This window comes from Typopeltis vanoorti, chromosome 12 (genome assembly GCF_054136105.1).
Source record: "Typopeltis vanoorti isolate ZY-2024b chromosome 12, IOZ_Tvanoo_1.0, whole genome shotgun sequence".
Classification (NCBI taxonomy): Eukaryota; Metazoa; Arthropoda; class Arachnida; order Uropygi; family Thelyphonidae; genus Typopeltis; species Typopeltis vanoorti.
In genome coordinates, this window is record NC_143560.1 from 23,279,912 (window position 1) to 23,294,788 (window position 14,877).

The 14,877-nt window shown below is 38.5% G+C and overlaps 1 protein-coding gene across 1 annotated transcript in view; it reads right to left on the reverse strand.

The window, feature by feature from the left end:
* Nucleotides 1–14,877, reverse strand: part of LOC150100631 (fibrillin-1-like) — a 1,594,375-nt gene that overhangs the window by 370,676 nt on the left and 1,208,822 nt on the right. The window contains exons 51-52 of the mRNA XM_090401848.1: nucleotides 2,245–2,370; nucleotides 2,009–2,128 (exon numbers count right to left, since the gene is read on the reverse strand). Coding sequence (XP_090257974.1) covers nucleotides 2,009–2,128; nucleotides 2,245–2,370 — 246 coding nt within the window. The remainder of the gene's footprint in view (nucleotides 1–2,008; nucleotides 2,129–2,244; nucleotides 2,371–14,877) is intronic.

Here is a 14,877-nt window from a genome sequence, read left to right on the forward strand (position 1 = left end):
TTCACAGGGGTCCTTGCACTGCTGGCAACCACCCAGGTAATCACCTCATGGTCACTTTCACCAATTGGTGGATGATTTTACACCTCATTTATAATTACATCCTCCGATGAGATGACCAAATCCAAGACCCTTAATCCTCTTGTGCCCTCTGTTACATACTGTATGAGGTAGTTATCCCTCAAAAACTCAAGAAACTCATTTTCTTTACTTCCAGTTGCTATCTCTTCCTTCCAGTCTATATTGCCACAATTAAAATCACCCATAATGATCACCCTTTTCTTATTTGCTTGGCTTATTTGACTATACATTTCACTATCACCACCACCACATTACCAGGTCTATAACAACATCCCACCAAGTATTTGATTCTATTCACCTCTATCTCACACTATACTGCCTCAAAACCACTGGCTATTTCCCTCTTGCATCTCTACCTTGTATGGACATAACTCTTTCTCTATCATCAATAGCACTCCCCCTCCCTTTTTACCCCTTCTATCCTCACGAAACACATCATACCTTTCCATCTCTATTCCTGTCAGGATGTCATCCTCATCTAACCATGTCTCACTTATTCCAACAATCTTTGGGTGCACAGACGCAATTAGTGCAACCATTTCATCCGCCTTGTTTCTTATACTTCTAGCATTGGTATACAAACACAACAGCTCATTTGTGATCTCTCCATGCTGGACTGGGGCCATTTCCCTTTCTGCTTCTTCATTTCAGAACCCTTTGCAATTCCATCTGTTTCCTCTTGATCCCTGGTCATCCTTCTTTCCTGCCTACACATGCTGTCACCTCCTCTTGGAGCATCCACCTTTCTCACGCTGTGTACCCCTGTCCGCCCTGAGCCTTCCTGTTTCCCTGCTCCTCTTGCACACCCATTCTTTCATTTTCTATCTCTCCTGCTCTTCCAAATCACTCCCCTCTCGATCTGATTCATTCTCTCTATTCACTTCTCTACCTTCCAGCAGCAGTCTCTCCAAGTGATTCACACAATAACCACTCAAATGCAGTCCATCACTCCCATACAGCTCACTTCATCCCTCAAACTCATTCCAAGTGATTTTTTTAATGACAGTTTTTCAGGAACCACTTAAGTCATAAAAGTGGTGAGATGGGTGGGCAGGGGGGATATGCTCTATCTGGTTGTCTGGATTTGAGGATATGAAACAATTTTAGAATACAATCAAAGGCAGTCAATAAAGATGATATCAAGATCAAGAATGCCAGCTCTGAGAACAGACATAAAGAAGGTAATCTGCAAATTTTATAGACAGGAGGAGAGGGAAGGAGGAACAGTGATATAAATGTGGCACATAAGTTGTTGAGACCTCCTTGCCCAATAGAAACTGACTAGATTTTCCAAGGATAGAGAAAGTGGTAGAGATAAGGACAAAACAGAGCAACTTGGGGGGAGAGAGAGAGAGAGAGAGAGAGATTTTTTTTCTATATTCATACATAAATATATGATAATGATCTCCATGGAGTTTGACGACTCATTGTGGGAGACCCACACTAACCATTATGCACACACAATACCTGTCATACCCTTCCTAATAGTGTCTGTAAACCTTTACTAACTATATTCTTATACAACTTCCAGGGAAGTTGTATAAGAATATAGCTAGTAAAGGGGTGTTTCTCTCTCTCTGTTCATCATGTATTTAAAATTTTACTTTGTGCGAATGTTATAGACCCCTGTAGTAATGCATAAATTTTTATCATGTTCCCCTCTTTCAACTATATTTTCAAATCACACACTCTCAACCTATTCTCATAGGAGCATTCCACGGTACCATCACAAGTTTGGTCACTGATCTCTGCATCCTGTCCACCTTTCTGATCCCCACAAAACCCAGGTAACCAAATCTGTGCCCATATTTGACCAAATCATAGTCTTATAGAGAATGCATTGTCAAAAAGACAATGGCAAAAATATGGTGAAGAAAGGGAAGATGATGAGTGAACTTAAAGTATAAAAAAACAAATCTGATAAATGTACCTTCACAAGTTTGCCTGGCTCCTGGATAAAATCCTTCCCGACAAGAACATTCAAATCCTCCTATTGTGTTAGTGCATGTGCCATTGCCACAAATATTGATGGTTGTACATTCATCAATATCTAGAAAGAATGACCAACATTAATGAGATATAGATAAGAAATTATTTTTGGCTATCTAATAATATCAAATGTATTTCTTATGGATTACACTAATAATGTTGTTTTGTTAAACTTACCTATACATCTGTTGCTTGGAAAATCCAATTTAAATCCATCTTCACATCTGCATCTATAAGAGCCATCAGTATTCACACAAATTCCATTTTCACAAAGACTTGGATCCATCATGCATTCATTAATATCTGATAAAAGAATGCAGTATTAATAGTAACCGAATATTCTAATTTAAATTATTGTAGAAACTTTCCATTACTTCTAATTGCTTCAACTAAAGAGGGAAGAAATATTAAGAAATTATTAAGAAATACTCATTTAATTTAATGATTATTATAAGTTTTAAAATTTTAATTAGTGATTTTGATTGATAACCTACATCTCCTGAAAAGGTATATAGGTTATCAACCATGACATATGTCCATGACCTCTAAGGAAATATATATTAAGTGGCCACTTTATTAGGAACAACATTTAATAGCAGGCGGAACCCCTTTTTGTCTTAAGAATGGCCTGTAGCATTAATTCAACTAAAATGTCTAAAATGTTTCTTCGGGATGTTTGTCTATAAGGCCATAACAGCATTGCCCAAATGTGCAGACAATGGTGGCACATTGCTGCTGCAAACTGCCTAGGTCCACCTCATCCCAGAGATGTCTATTGGGTTTAGGTCTGAGGAATGAGTGGGTCACTGAAGAAAAGGAAATTTACTGTTGTGTTTCTCAAACCACTTCACCATGCTATGTACTTTGTGCCATGGTGCATTGTCTTGCTGGAAGTACCCATTTGACAACGGGTAAGCAGTAGCCATAAATTGGTGAATATGATCAGCAACAATGATAAGACAGGCTGTGGAATTCAGGCAGTCCAACTGGTATCAGGGGACCTAACACGTGTCAAGAAAACATTCCTCACACCATTACACCCCTGCCACCAGTCTGAGCAGTTGCAACTTGGCAGTAAGGGTCCACATTCTCATGTTGTTGCCACCATATTCTGGTTCTGCCATCAGCATGATATAGTACAAACCAGGTGACTTTTTTCCAGTCATCAGCTGTCCAGTCCAGTATTGGTGATGATGTGCCCACTGATGCTGCATTGTCCTGTTCTTAGTTGGTAGCATTGGAACCTGGGTTGGTGTTCTGCTCCAGTACCCCATCCATGACAACAGGTGAGGGACTGTGAGCTCTGAGGTGATATTCTTCCCACCACTGTTATACTGAACTCTGATTTGATTGGTTGTGGCCTTCCTATGACATTTGACGATACTTGCCATTCCTCTCTGCCCTCGTGCATCTGTCCACAGTACTGCCGTAGACTTGAGATGTCTTGTTATTATACCACTCCTGGTGCATCCTAATTTAACACTGTTGTGCATGAATAGTAGATGCCTATAACATAATGGCACCAACAACTATACCATGCTCAAAGTCATGCCTTTTACCCATTCTGATGTAACACACACACACACACACACACACACACACACACACACACACACACACACACACACACACACACACACACACACACACACACAGGGGGGGAAACAGAATTGTGAGATGTTTTTCTGCCTAATTTATATAGCAAACCGCAGCCATGTACATCTTCAGGAATAGTCTATTTTTTAAAACGGTTCCTACTAAACTGTTATTACTAAAGTGGCCACTCAATGTAATATAATGTAAAATGTAAAGCATCAGCAAAATTGTGTTACTTAAGTACTGAACTCATTATAAATGAACAGTTTTCAAGGCTGAAAACAGAAGGGGAAGTGTTCCTAATAAACAGTGTGAAAAGTAGAGCAATGTGAAATGTAACAAAAAATTGCGCTACTTAGGTACTGAACTCAATCTCTGAAATATTAATTTTTTTTGTCCTTTTTATTTTACTGCTTGTATATCATAATAGGAAAATTTTAAATAAATAAATGACAGGTTTTGAATTTAAATGATACTGAAAGAAATTATACTAAATATTTAAATTAACCTGTTACACTTGGCACTCAGCAAGTAGCTGATGCAGTTTATATCTATTTCAAAAAAAAAAAAAAAAAAAATTATAATAGATTTTTTTTGTGTGTGGGGTGCAGGATAGAGAAAAGATGAACCCAAACACATAAGTTGTTAAGGAAGTGGATTCAAGCTGCTCATCAAGGTTTCAAATTACACATAAATCATACAACAAGTACTATCATCTGCAAAGTCTAGTACACATTTTGCACTAACAATATCAAAGTACAATGCATTGAAACTCATTAATGAAACACATTTTTGTATTAAATGAACCAACCCTCCAAAAGATTCAGAAGAACAGTGTTTCCATATTTAACATACAGATGAATCACTACTTACCAACTTTCAAAAAATGAACAGTTTGTATTTATGAACATTGTGCGGACTAACAAATTGTGATCCCATTAATGAACACAGAATCTTGCACTTGCATTCTACAATAGCACAACAGAAAATGTTCAGCTGGTCATTCCTTCCCCTTTCTGTGTCAAGATATAATATTGAAAATACTTCAGTTGCTGAACACATATACCATGCATGAACGTTGTGTATCTATCTATATCTATCTATCTATCTATCTATATATATATATATATATATATACCATTATATTTTTTAAGACTTCTAAAATATGAAAAACAAAAAGGAATGTAGTGATTGTGAAAGTGCGAAAAGTTACAAAAAAAGTCGATGATTAAAACACAGTCAAAAATGGACGTAATTAAGTGATATGAAAATGGTGATGTGCTTGATTCTATTAGTCATATTAATAATATCAATTGCAGCAATTGCAAAAGACACAAAAATTGTGTGTTTATATCAGGGAAGAACCAGAGATCATCCCTGGAAACTGAATAAAGAGGGTGTGAGTAGGGAGTGAGAAGCAGGTTCTTTTCATGCAGAGTTGTGAATGATTGGAATGCCTTGCCTGAGAGTGTGGTGCCTGCAGAGCATTTGAGGGTGTTTAAAGCATGGTATGACGAGCTGTGTGTATGATAAAAGGACCTCCCAGATGAGTCTTTGACTCCATGGAGTCTTGGGTAATAATAATAATAATAATATTCACAATGCCAGCTCTTTTCAGTTTGTAGTTATTGCTATAATACGCCCACAGATTCGAGACCCTTTGACACTCCTGCGCATGTCACAAAAAGGAGAATCCATTCTGATTATCGGGTAATCAATCCGTCTTCTGGAATGAGTTATTATTACACGTCAGAAAATTAACTTCTCTTTTATGATCATTGTAGTTTTTAAAATGGTAACTATTTTGCTTGTATAACAGTTGGAAAATTTTATCTATAAAGCATGTGATTTCACGTGTTGGCGATCAATTCGTCTGTCCTTCATTTCTTTCTCCCCTTCAGCATGAATCGACCATTCTTGGCACCAAGCCAAGCGAAGCTCTACAAAGTGTGGGCGTACTATAATAAATGGAATGTTGTTGTTGAAGAAACTGAATGCTGTTTAAAAATTTGGATTCAGGATTAGAATTTAGGGGGAGGGAGATTTCTTCTTCTGCACTTCAAAGGCATTAATTGAGAGTTAGCCTACTATTAACAAATGTAAGAAGAAATAAAAAAGTGAATACAATAAACAGTTTTAGAATAAATTATTTTTAGAATAAATTATTTTCAAATTATGCATTTTAATATCTTTGAATTAAGGTAATTTATTTCAGATACAAAATACATTTAATAATATATCTTACAAAAAAAGATGAAAAAAAGAAATTCAATTTATTCAACTTACAAAACACATTTCCAAGAATGCATTATTTGTTGAAAGTTTTTCCACTTGGTTATACCATAAATTGAAGATACCAAGAAATTATATACTTGGTTTAATCCTTTATCCAAGTGTAAGCAAACAAAGTTTGCGCCTGATTATTTTCAGTGCTGGGGCAACTTGTGGTAAAGGTGGTATAACTTCACATCACTTGCCTTAGTATCCCATAATGCAAAGCACATCTCCTTGTGGACATGTATAATGCAATGCATTATGGGAAGGGTCACTACCCAGAACAGTTTCCCTGTTTAAATGCAGACAAAAACTCGTGCGATCAATCAGATCACCCAACAATGAGCAACCTGAGTAAACATTTAATTAAGCAGTGGCGCTGCTCAGTGACAGACTCCCCTACTACCAAGCAAAACTGCTCATATTCCAGGAAAAACATCAGCCAAGGAGGACCTAATAGAGGCCGCCCTCAACGGATCCAAATCCCTGGCTGCTCAAAAGCTCCCTAAGACAAAAACCACCGACCGGTTTCCCTGTTTAAGTGGGGGGTTAACTCTTCAAAAACTCATGGAATCACCCTGATCACTCAGGTCATTCATTGCATAATTGCAATAAATGACCTGAGTGATCATTTAACTCAGCAGTGGCTCTGCTCACTGACAGGCTCCCCTACCACCAAGCAGAACTGCTCATATTCCAGGAAAAGCATCAGCCAAGGAAGCCCTAATACAGGCCACTGCAATGGATCCAAATCCCTGGATGCACAAAAGCCCCCTAGAGCAAAAACATTAAAGGAGCAAAAACTGCTCCCCCCAGAATCAAACCACCAACTGCTTTCCCTGTATTATGTGTGGGGTTACCTCTCCAAAATTCGTGATCCCCCAGATCACCCAACAATGAATGACCCGAAGGATCTTTTAACTCAGCATTGTTCCACTCAGCAACAAGCTCATCCCGTCAACAGGAAGAACTCTCAGCATTGGCTCTACCCAGTAGCAGGCCCACCCCACAACTGAGCAGAGCTGCTCATATCTCATCTCAGGGGTAACAGCAACAGCCGAGCCTCAGTTAAAACTTCATTGACTATTAATTGCCATTCATTATCCCTCAACAACAGTAGAGCCTCAGTTAAAACTTCATTGGCTACAGCATTGCCATCCATTACCCTTGGCAGAAACTTTGCTCCCTCAGAATCAAGTCACCAACCGGTTTCGACCTTTATTGAGATCTCATCAGTGGGAGCCAGACCCAGAGGTCATAACCAAGGTTGAAGTAATGTGGAAGTCATATTTTCATATACGAGTTGCCAAAAGGTGTCACACCTTATTATTAAAATACTCTGGATTAGAGATAGTTAGATGTGGAAAGTTTTTCCACTTGGTTATACTATAAATTAAAGATACCAAGAAATTATATACTTGGTTTAATTATTTATCCAAGTGTAAGCAAACAAAGTTTGCGCTTAAGTATTTTCAGAACTGGGGCAACTCGTCGTAAAGGCAGTTTGACTACACATCACTTGACTTAGTATCCTATAATGCAAAACACATCTCCTTGCAAACATGTATAATGCTATAGGCAAGTGATGTGAAGTCATACCACCTTTACCATGAGTTGCTCCAGTCCTGAAAATACTTCAGGCGCAAACTTTGTTTGCTTACACTTGGATAAAGGATTAAACAAGCATATACTTTCTTGATATTTTTAATTTTTAGTATAACCACGTGGAAAAACTTTCAACAATTAACTATCTCTAATTCAGAGTATTTTAATAATAAGGTGTGACACCTTTTGGCAACTCGTACATAAAAATATAACTTCTGCATTTCTTCAACCTTGGTATCACCTCTGGGTCTGGCTCCCACTGATGAGCTTTTGTGCAGAAGTGGTTGTGGCAGTTCTGTAGCCAATGAAGTTCTGAGGCTCGGCTATTGCTGTTTCTTGGTCTGGCTCTCATGGATGTGATTTTGCAGAGAAGGGGCAGTGCTTTCCCTGAGATATGAGCAGCTCTGCTTGGGGGGGGGGGGTAGAGTTTTGCCTCTCTGAGTGGGCCACCTGAGATTATGGGTGTTCTGAGTAATCACACGAGTTTTTGGAGAGGTAACTCCTCTTTAACAGGAAAACCAGTTGGTGGTTTATTCCAAGGCAGCAGAGATTTTGCTCCCTTAAGGTTTTTGTATTAGGGAACTTTTGAGCATCCAGGGATTTGGATCCATTGCAGTGGCCTGTATTAGGGCTTCCTTGGCTGATGCTTATCCTGGAATATGAGTGATTATGCTTGGTGGCAGAGGAGCCTGTCACTGAGCATAGCCACAGCTGAGGTAAATGATCATTCAGGTCGCTCATTGTTGGGTGATCTAAGTGAGCGCATGAGTTTTTGGAGAGGTAACCCTACACTTAAACAGGAAACTGGTTAGTTGTTTGATTCTGGGGGAGCAGTTTTTGTTCCCTTAAGGTTTTTGCCTTAGGGAGCTTTTGAGCATCCTGGGATTTTGGATCTATTGGGAGAGTGGCCTGTATTAAGGCTTCCTTAGCTGATGCTTTTTCCTGGAGTATGAGCAGTTCTGCTTGGTGGTAGGGGAGCCTGTCACTGAGCAGAGCCACCACTGAGTTAAATGATCACACAGGTCACTGATTGTCGAGTGATCTCAGTGATTGCATTAGTTTTTGGAGAGGTAACCCCACACTTAAACAGGGAAACCGGTCTGGGTAGTGAATCTTCCCATAATGCATAGCATTATACATGTCCGCAAGGAGATGTGCTTTGCATTATTGGATACTAAGGCAAGTGTTGTGAAGTCATAACACCTTTACCATGAGATGCCCAATCCTGAAAATACTTCAGGCACAAACTTTGTTTGATTACACTTGGATAAAGGATTAAACCAAGTATATATATAATTTCTTGGTGGCTTTAATTTATAGTATAACCAAGTGGAAAAACTTTCAACAACTAACTATCTCTAATCCAAAGTATTTGAATAATAAGGTGTGACACCTTTTGGCAACTTGCATATGAAAATATGACTTCCGCATTACATCAACTTTGGTATTATCTCTGTGTCTGGCTCCTACTGATGAGACCTCAATAAAGGTCGTAACTGGTCTGGGTAGTGACCCTTCCCATAATGAATAGAATTATACATGTCTGCAAGGAGATGTGCTTTGCATTATGGGATACTAAGGCAAGTAATGTGAAGTCATACCACCTTTACTGCGAGTTGCCCCAGTCCTGCAAATACTTCAGGTGCAAACTTGATAAAGGATTAAACCAAGTATACAATTTCTTGGTATCTTTAATTTAAAGAATGCATTATGTTCATAAGTTGGGGTTTGCCTGTATATATAGCAATTTCCTCTTTGCTGCTAGCCAATGTTTATTTTGCAACCACAAATTCTCTACTGGATTTAAATCTGGTAACTGTTCAAATATTTGAAAAGACACCAGATAAGAAAGAGATGCAAAATAAACATCACCACAGAATAAACTGTAGATGCAACTTTTCATATATTCTTGGGACTTTGACAGAAGCATCACTATACTGGAATTTAAAATATTACCAGATTAGAATAGTTTATTAACTAACAACAATCCACTTCTTTTGCAAAAATCAGTATTTTAATTTGGAAGTATTTAAAATTGCAAACTATTATTAAAATGATTAACAAATCATGGGAACTTCCACAGGAATATATATAAACTCCATAGCCACATGGAGTTCTTTTGGATATTTGGATTTAGACAACAACATAGATTAAAAAATAGTGTTGCAACTAATACATCAAAAGACTCATCATGGGAGGTCCCATTGTCAAAATTTATCAAACTGAATCATATATGCATTCATTGTCTCCACACTTCACACAATCCCATGCATTGAAATTACGACTTATGGATGGAATTTATGCATATTTCCCATCCAAAAAACCCTACTCTACCCACCCACATCTTCCTTTTACTGCTTACAAAGATGGCATAATGTGAAGAAAACATGCTTGTCTTTTTCACGTTAATTTCTTCTTCTTCCAGGGTACCTCCATAGTGCAATTGGAAGAATGACGGAATTGCACCCATCGATTGGATAAGGCCTAAGTTCAATTCTCATCATAACGAGAGGAATCTTTATATGAGTTTTTTTAATTAAAGGTAAGTTAGCTAATCTCATACAGAGGTAGCAGGATTTTTTTCTCCCAGAAACTCGGGTTTTTCACATACAAACAAATCTATTAATTTCAAACAAGATATTATGGTACAAAACAAATCAATTTGACATCAAAACAGAAATAATAAAAAGAAAATAGAAGTGGATTGGACACACAATCAGAAACCCAGATAAGGACATGGCAAAGACAGCCATGGAATGGAACCCACAGGGAAGCAGAGAAGGGGATGTCATAAGATGACTTTGAAGAGAGAAATCAAAGTAGAGATGAAACAGCTGGGAAAATCCTGAATTGAGATCAAGAAAGAAGCAACAAACAGCCTGATGGAGAACAAGGATTGTGGCCCTATTATCTGCAGGGAATGAAGAAGATAAGTAATTAAGTAAGTCATAAAAAAGAGAGTGATTATAGTAGAAAGATATTATTGAATGAAAACTGTAGACTGACTGGTTAGCATACCCATTTTCCAACCAACAGGCTATGGATTCAAATTCTGCAGAGGGCATAGATATCTTTGTTTATCACTAAGTGGGAGATGAATTTCATCACCAGTACAAAACTACACCCTGCTTATTTCTGCTTGATTATCTACAGCCCATTTACCAAAAAAGTGAGGTTGTTGTCATTATCATCATCATTATTATTACAGGTATCTCCATGGAGTCAGTAGACTCATCGTGGGAGACCCAAACTAGCAAAACAATATCTGTCATATCTCTTCCTGAATTCATTTACAGATGAAGAGCTAACAACTAAGTCAAGCAATGAATTCCACTCATTCACCACCCTCCAGGCAAAAAACCTTGTTCTCACACCCTTGTTAACCACACTCTTCTTTAATTTCCAGGGATGACCTCTTGTTCTTCCATCACTATCACACAGCTGAAACATTTCCCCTGCATCAATCCTACAAAAACCTTTCAGTAATTTAAATGTTTCTATCATATCCCCTCTTCTCCGCCTATCAACCAACCTCTGCAATCCACAAGCTCTCAATCTAGCAATGTAGGGAGCATTTTTTACATCACTCACCAATTTGGTCACTCTTCTCTGAACCCTCTCCACAGCCTCCTCATCTCCAAGGAATCCTGGTGACCAGACCTGAGCACAATAATCCAAATGGAAGTATCAACGCTTTATAAAGGGGAGTAATAACCTCTTTATCTCTGGATGTCAGTGTGTTCCTCAACAACCAAGTGATCCTATGTGCAATCTTGGACACCTTAGCAATGCGTCCCCTGAACTTCATCTCCCTATCTACCAATGCCCCTAAGTCCCTAGCCTCATCAATCTCTTGGAGTACTGTTCCATCAACGTAGTAGTACACAGCTGGTACTCTTTTAATCCCAAAATGCCTTGACTTTACACTTTTCCTCATTGAAAACTGACATCCATTACCTTTTGCCCACTCTACCAGCTTATTTAAATCATCCTGCAAACTTTCAACATCAGCTTGATTTTTTATTGCGCTACCCAACTTTGCATCATCAGCAAACAACTGTATATCTCCCTTTAAACCATTTCCTATATCATTTATATACAAATTAAACAACAATGACCCAAGCACAGAGCCCAGAGGCACACCACTGGTCACCTGCCTCATCCTGGACTAGGCTCCTCTATACACCACCTTCTGGTATCTCTCCCTGAGCCATTGTCCTATCCATATCACCAATTTAGTATCCATTCCCATCTGCTCCAATTTGCGTAACAGTGTTCCATGGGGTATCCTGTAAAAAGCCTTAGCAAAATCCAGAAGTACCACTGTGTAGCCAGTTCCTTTGTCCAACTCAGATGTCATTCTATTATGAAAAGTTAATAGATTGCTAAGGCACGATCTACCTTTAACAAAACCATGTTGGCCTCTGTAAAGTATCATATCCTGATCCACCCATTCTTAAATTTTGTCTTTAACCAACTTTTCCAATACTTTTACCACTACTCCTGAATGGTGATTGGTCTGTAATTAACTACCTCAGTTTTAGAGCAACCTTTATGCAAAGGAACCACTTTGCCTAACTTCCACTCCCTATGGACCATACCAGAGTTCAAACTTAAATATCCAAGTAAGAGGGGTTGACAATTCCTTTGCACATTCACACAACACCTGAGCTGATATTCCATCTAAACCTACAGCAGTGTTTGCATTTAAATTTTGCATTATATTAAATACCTCTAATTTCTTCGCTTCAATTTTCACATTAGTTGTTGCTACAGGTACAGAGATATCCTCACTTGGGTGATAGACTTTTGAAAAGTGATCACTCAGTAACTCGACTATTACATCTGATTTTGTCACCTCAATACCATCTGCACCCACGAAAGTTATCCTTCCGAAGTCATTCTTCCTTTTACTTGCCACATAGTGGAAGAACTCTTTGGGATTACCCTTGATCTCATTGGCTAAGGTCTTCTCATAATCTGATTTAGCTTTTCTTACTATGCAGGTAACTTTCCTAGCTTGAGCCTTGTACTGCTCATGGGTGTACTGATTGCATTTCTCCTTGTACATTCTCCATAACTTTGCAGATCAAGCTTGATACTACTGCTCATCCATCTAACACCTGCTTTGTTTGTCTTCCTGACCATGGGGACACAATCTGATATTGCTTTCCTCAGATACCCGCTGATTTTATTCCATGCACTGCTAACATCTTTCCCCTGCAATATGTTCTGCCATGGGATGGCTGCAAGCTCACTCCGAAGCTTGTTATAATTGCCTAACCTGTAGTTCTGTATTTTTTTTTATTTTTATTATTATTCAGGCCTCCATGGAGTCAAAAGACTCATCGTGGGAGGTCCTTCCTAGGAAACACAAAGTCTATCGAGACTCATCGATGGGAGGTCCCCCCCCTAAGAAACACAAAGTCTATCATACCACTCCTTCAATTCATTGACCGTCCTCACTCTCACCACTCCATCAGGCAATGCATTCCGTGGTTCAACCACCCTCCATGCAAAGAAACCACTCCTCACCCTCTTGCTCACAGTTTCCTTTCGTAACTTCCAGGGATGGCCTCTTGTCATCACTCCTTCCCGCTGTTCAACAAAAGAATCCATTGATTTTGCAACCTCCCAAGTCAATACCACATGATCGCTTTCACCAATTGGAGGTAACGAGGACACCTTACTTATGCATATATCCTCTGAACCAATAACTAGGTCCAACACTCTCACACCACGTGTCCCTTCAGTTATGTGCTGTTTCAAGTAATTATCTTGTAGAAGATATGAACTTTATTTCCTTTTTGATACGTGATATTTCCTCCTTCCAATTGATATCACCATAATTAAAATCCCCCATAATAATCACTAAACCTGCACTCATTGCACTAATTTGCTGATGCATGAATTCAACATCTCCCCTATATCCCCTGGCCTATAGCAGCATCCAACTGTATATTTGGTTGTGTTGGTCACTATTTCACACTGCCTCAAATGAACTCTCATTCACATGTCTATCATCTTGAAGAATGAGATGTCTATCATCTCAATCACAACACAAACTGGATTTCCTTCCAAAGTTCCACTGATCAAACTGGAAGAGATGCACAGATATTTGATATTAGCAAAAAAACTTTCACAAACAATCCATCTGCAATCAAAATACTTGATTAAACCTCTCACACACAAATACTCTTGATCACTTCCGAACAAATTCTCCCATTTATTATCCTAGGTATTAACTTTCTTCTTGGTAACTCCAATCATAACTTCATCCAAGTCTCATTTCCTGAAGAAAATGTCTTTTCCTCTCCCAGACGTATCTATTTTGGACTACAATAGTGCCAAATAGGATGAGATGCATGATTTCTTTGGATCAGAGGAACAGAAAACTCTTTCTGTTCCTTTGATCCAAACATCAGCTCCAGCTGAATAACTGAAACAATTCTTACTTGAACAAAGGCCTTTCATCCCCTAACCATGGTTTTGTAAACGATCAATAAAGGCACTGGATTTTTTTTCAACTTGTTATACTATAAATTAAAGATACCAAGAAATTATATACTTAGTTTAATCCTTTATCTAAGTATAAGCAAATAAAGTTTGTGCCTGAAGTATTTTCAGGACTGGGACAACTTGTACATAGAAACTAATGACTTCACATTGTTTGCATTAGTATCCCTTAATGCACAGCACATATCCTTGTGGATATGTATAATGCTATGCATTTTGGGAAGGGTCACTACCCAGACCAATAGTGACCATCATCACTGGTACTGATGAGGCCTCGATAAAGATCGAAACTGGTTTGGTAGTGACCATACCCATAATGCATAGCATTATATATGTCCACAAGGATATGTGCTGTGCATTGTGGGATACTAAGGCAAGTGATGTGAAGTCATTAGCTTCTATATACGAGTTGCCCCAGTCTTGAAAATACTTCACGCGCAAACTTTGCTTACACCTGGATAAAGGATTAAACCAAGCATATAATTTCTTGGTATCTTTAATTTAATGTATAAGGGCAGAGTGAGAAAAGAATTTGGCATATTGCAAGAGGCTCAAAACAAAAACTCCAGAACCCATTTAGCTTACAATGCTCGCAACAGCTGTAACAAAAACATCACCAAATCCAAATTAGACTTTGAAAGACTAAGTACAGAAAATTTGTCTCCTACTCAAATGGCACTTGAGCCTTTTTTGTCTCTCAGCAAAGTTGGGTGCAAATTCTGCCCAATGATGCTTCAAGCTTTTTCAGATCCAGCTGTTGCTACTGTCTACAATATACTGTATAATGCTTTCAGTAGGATAGCATGAAAGATGATGCTA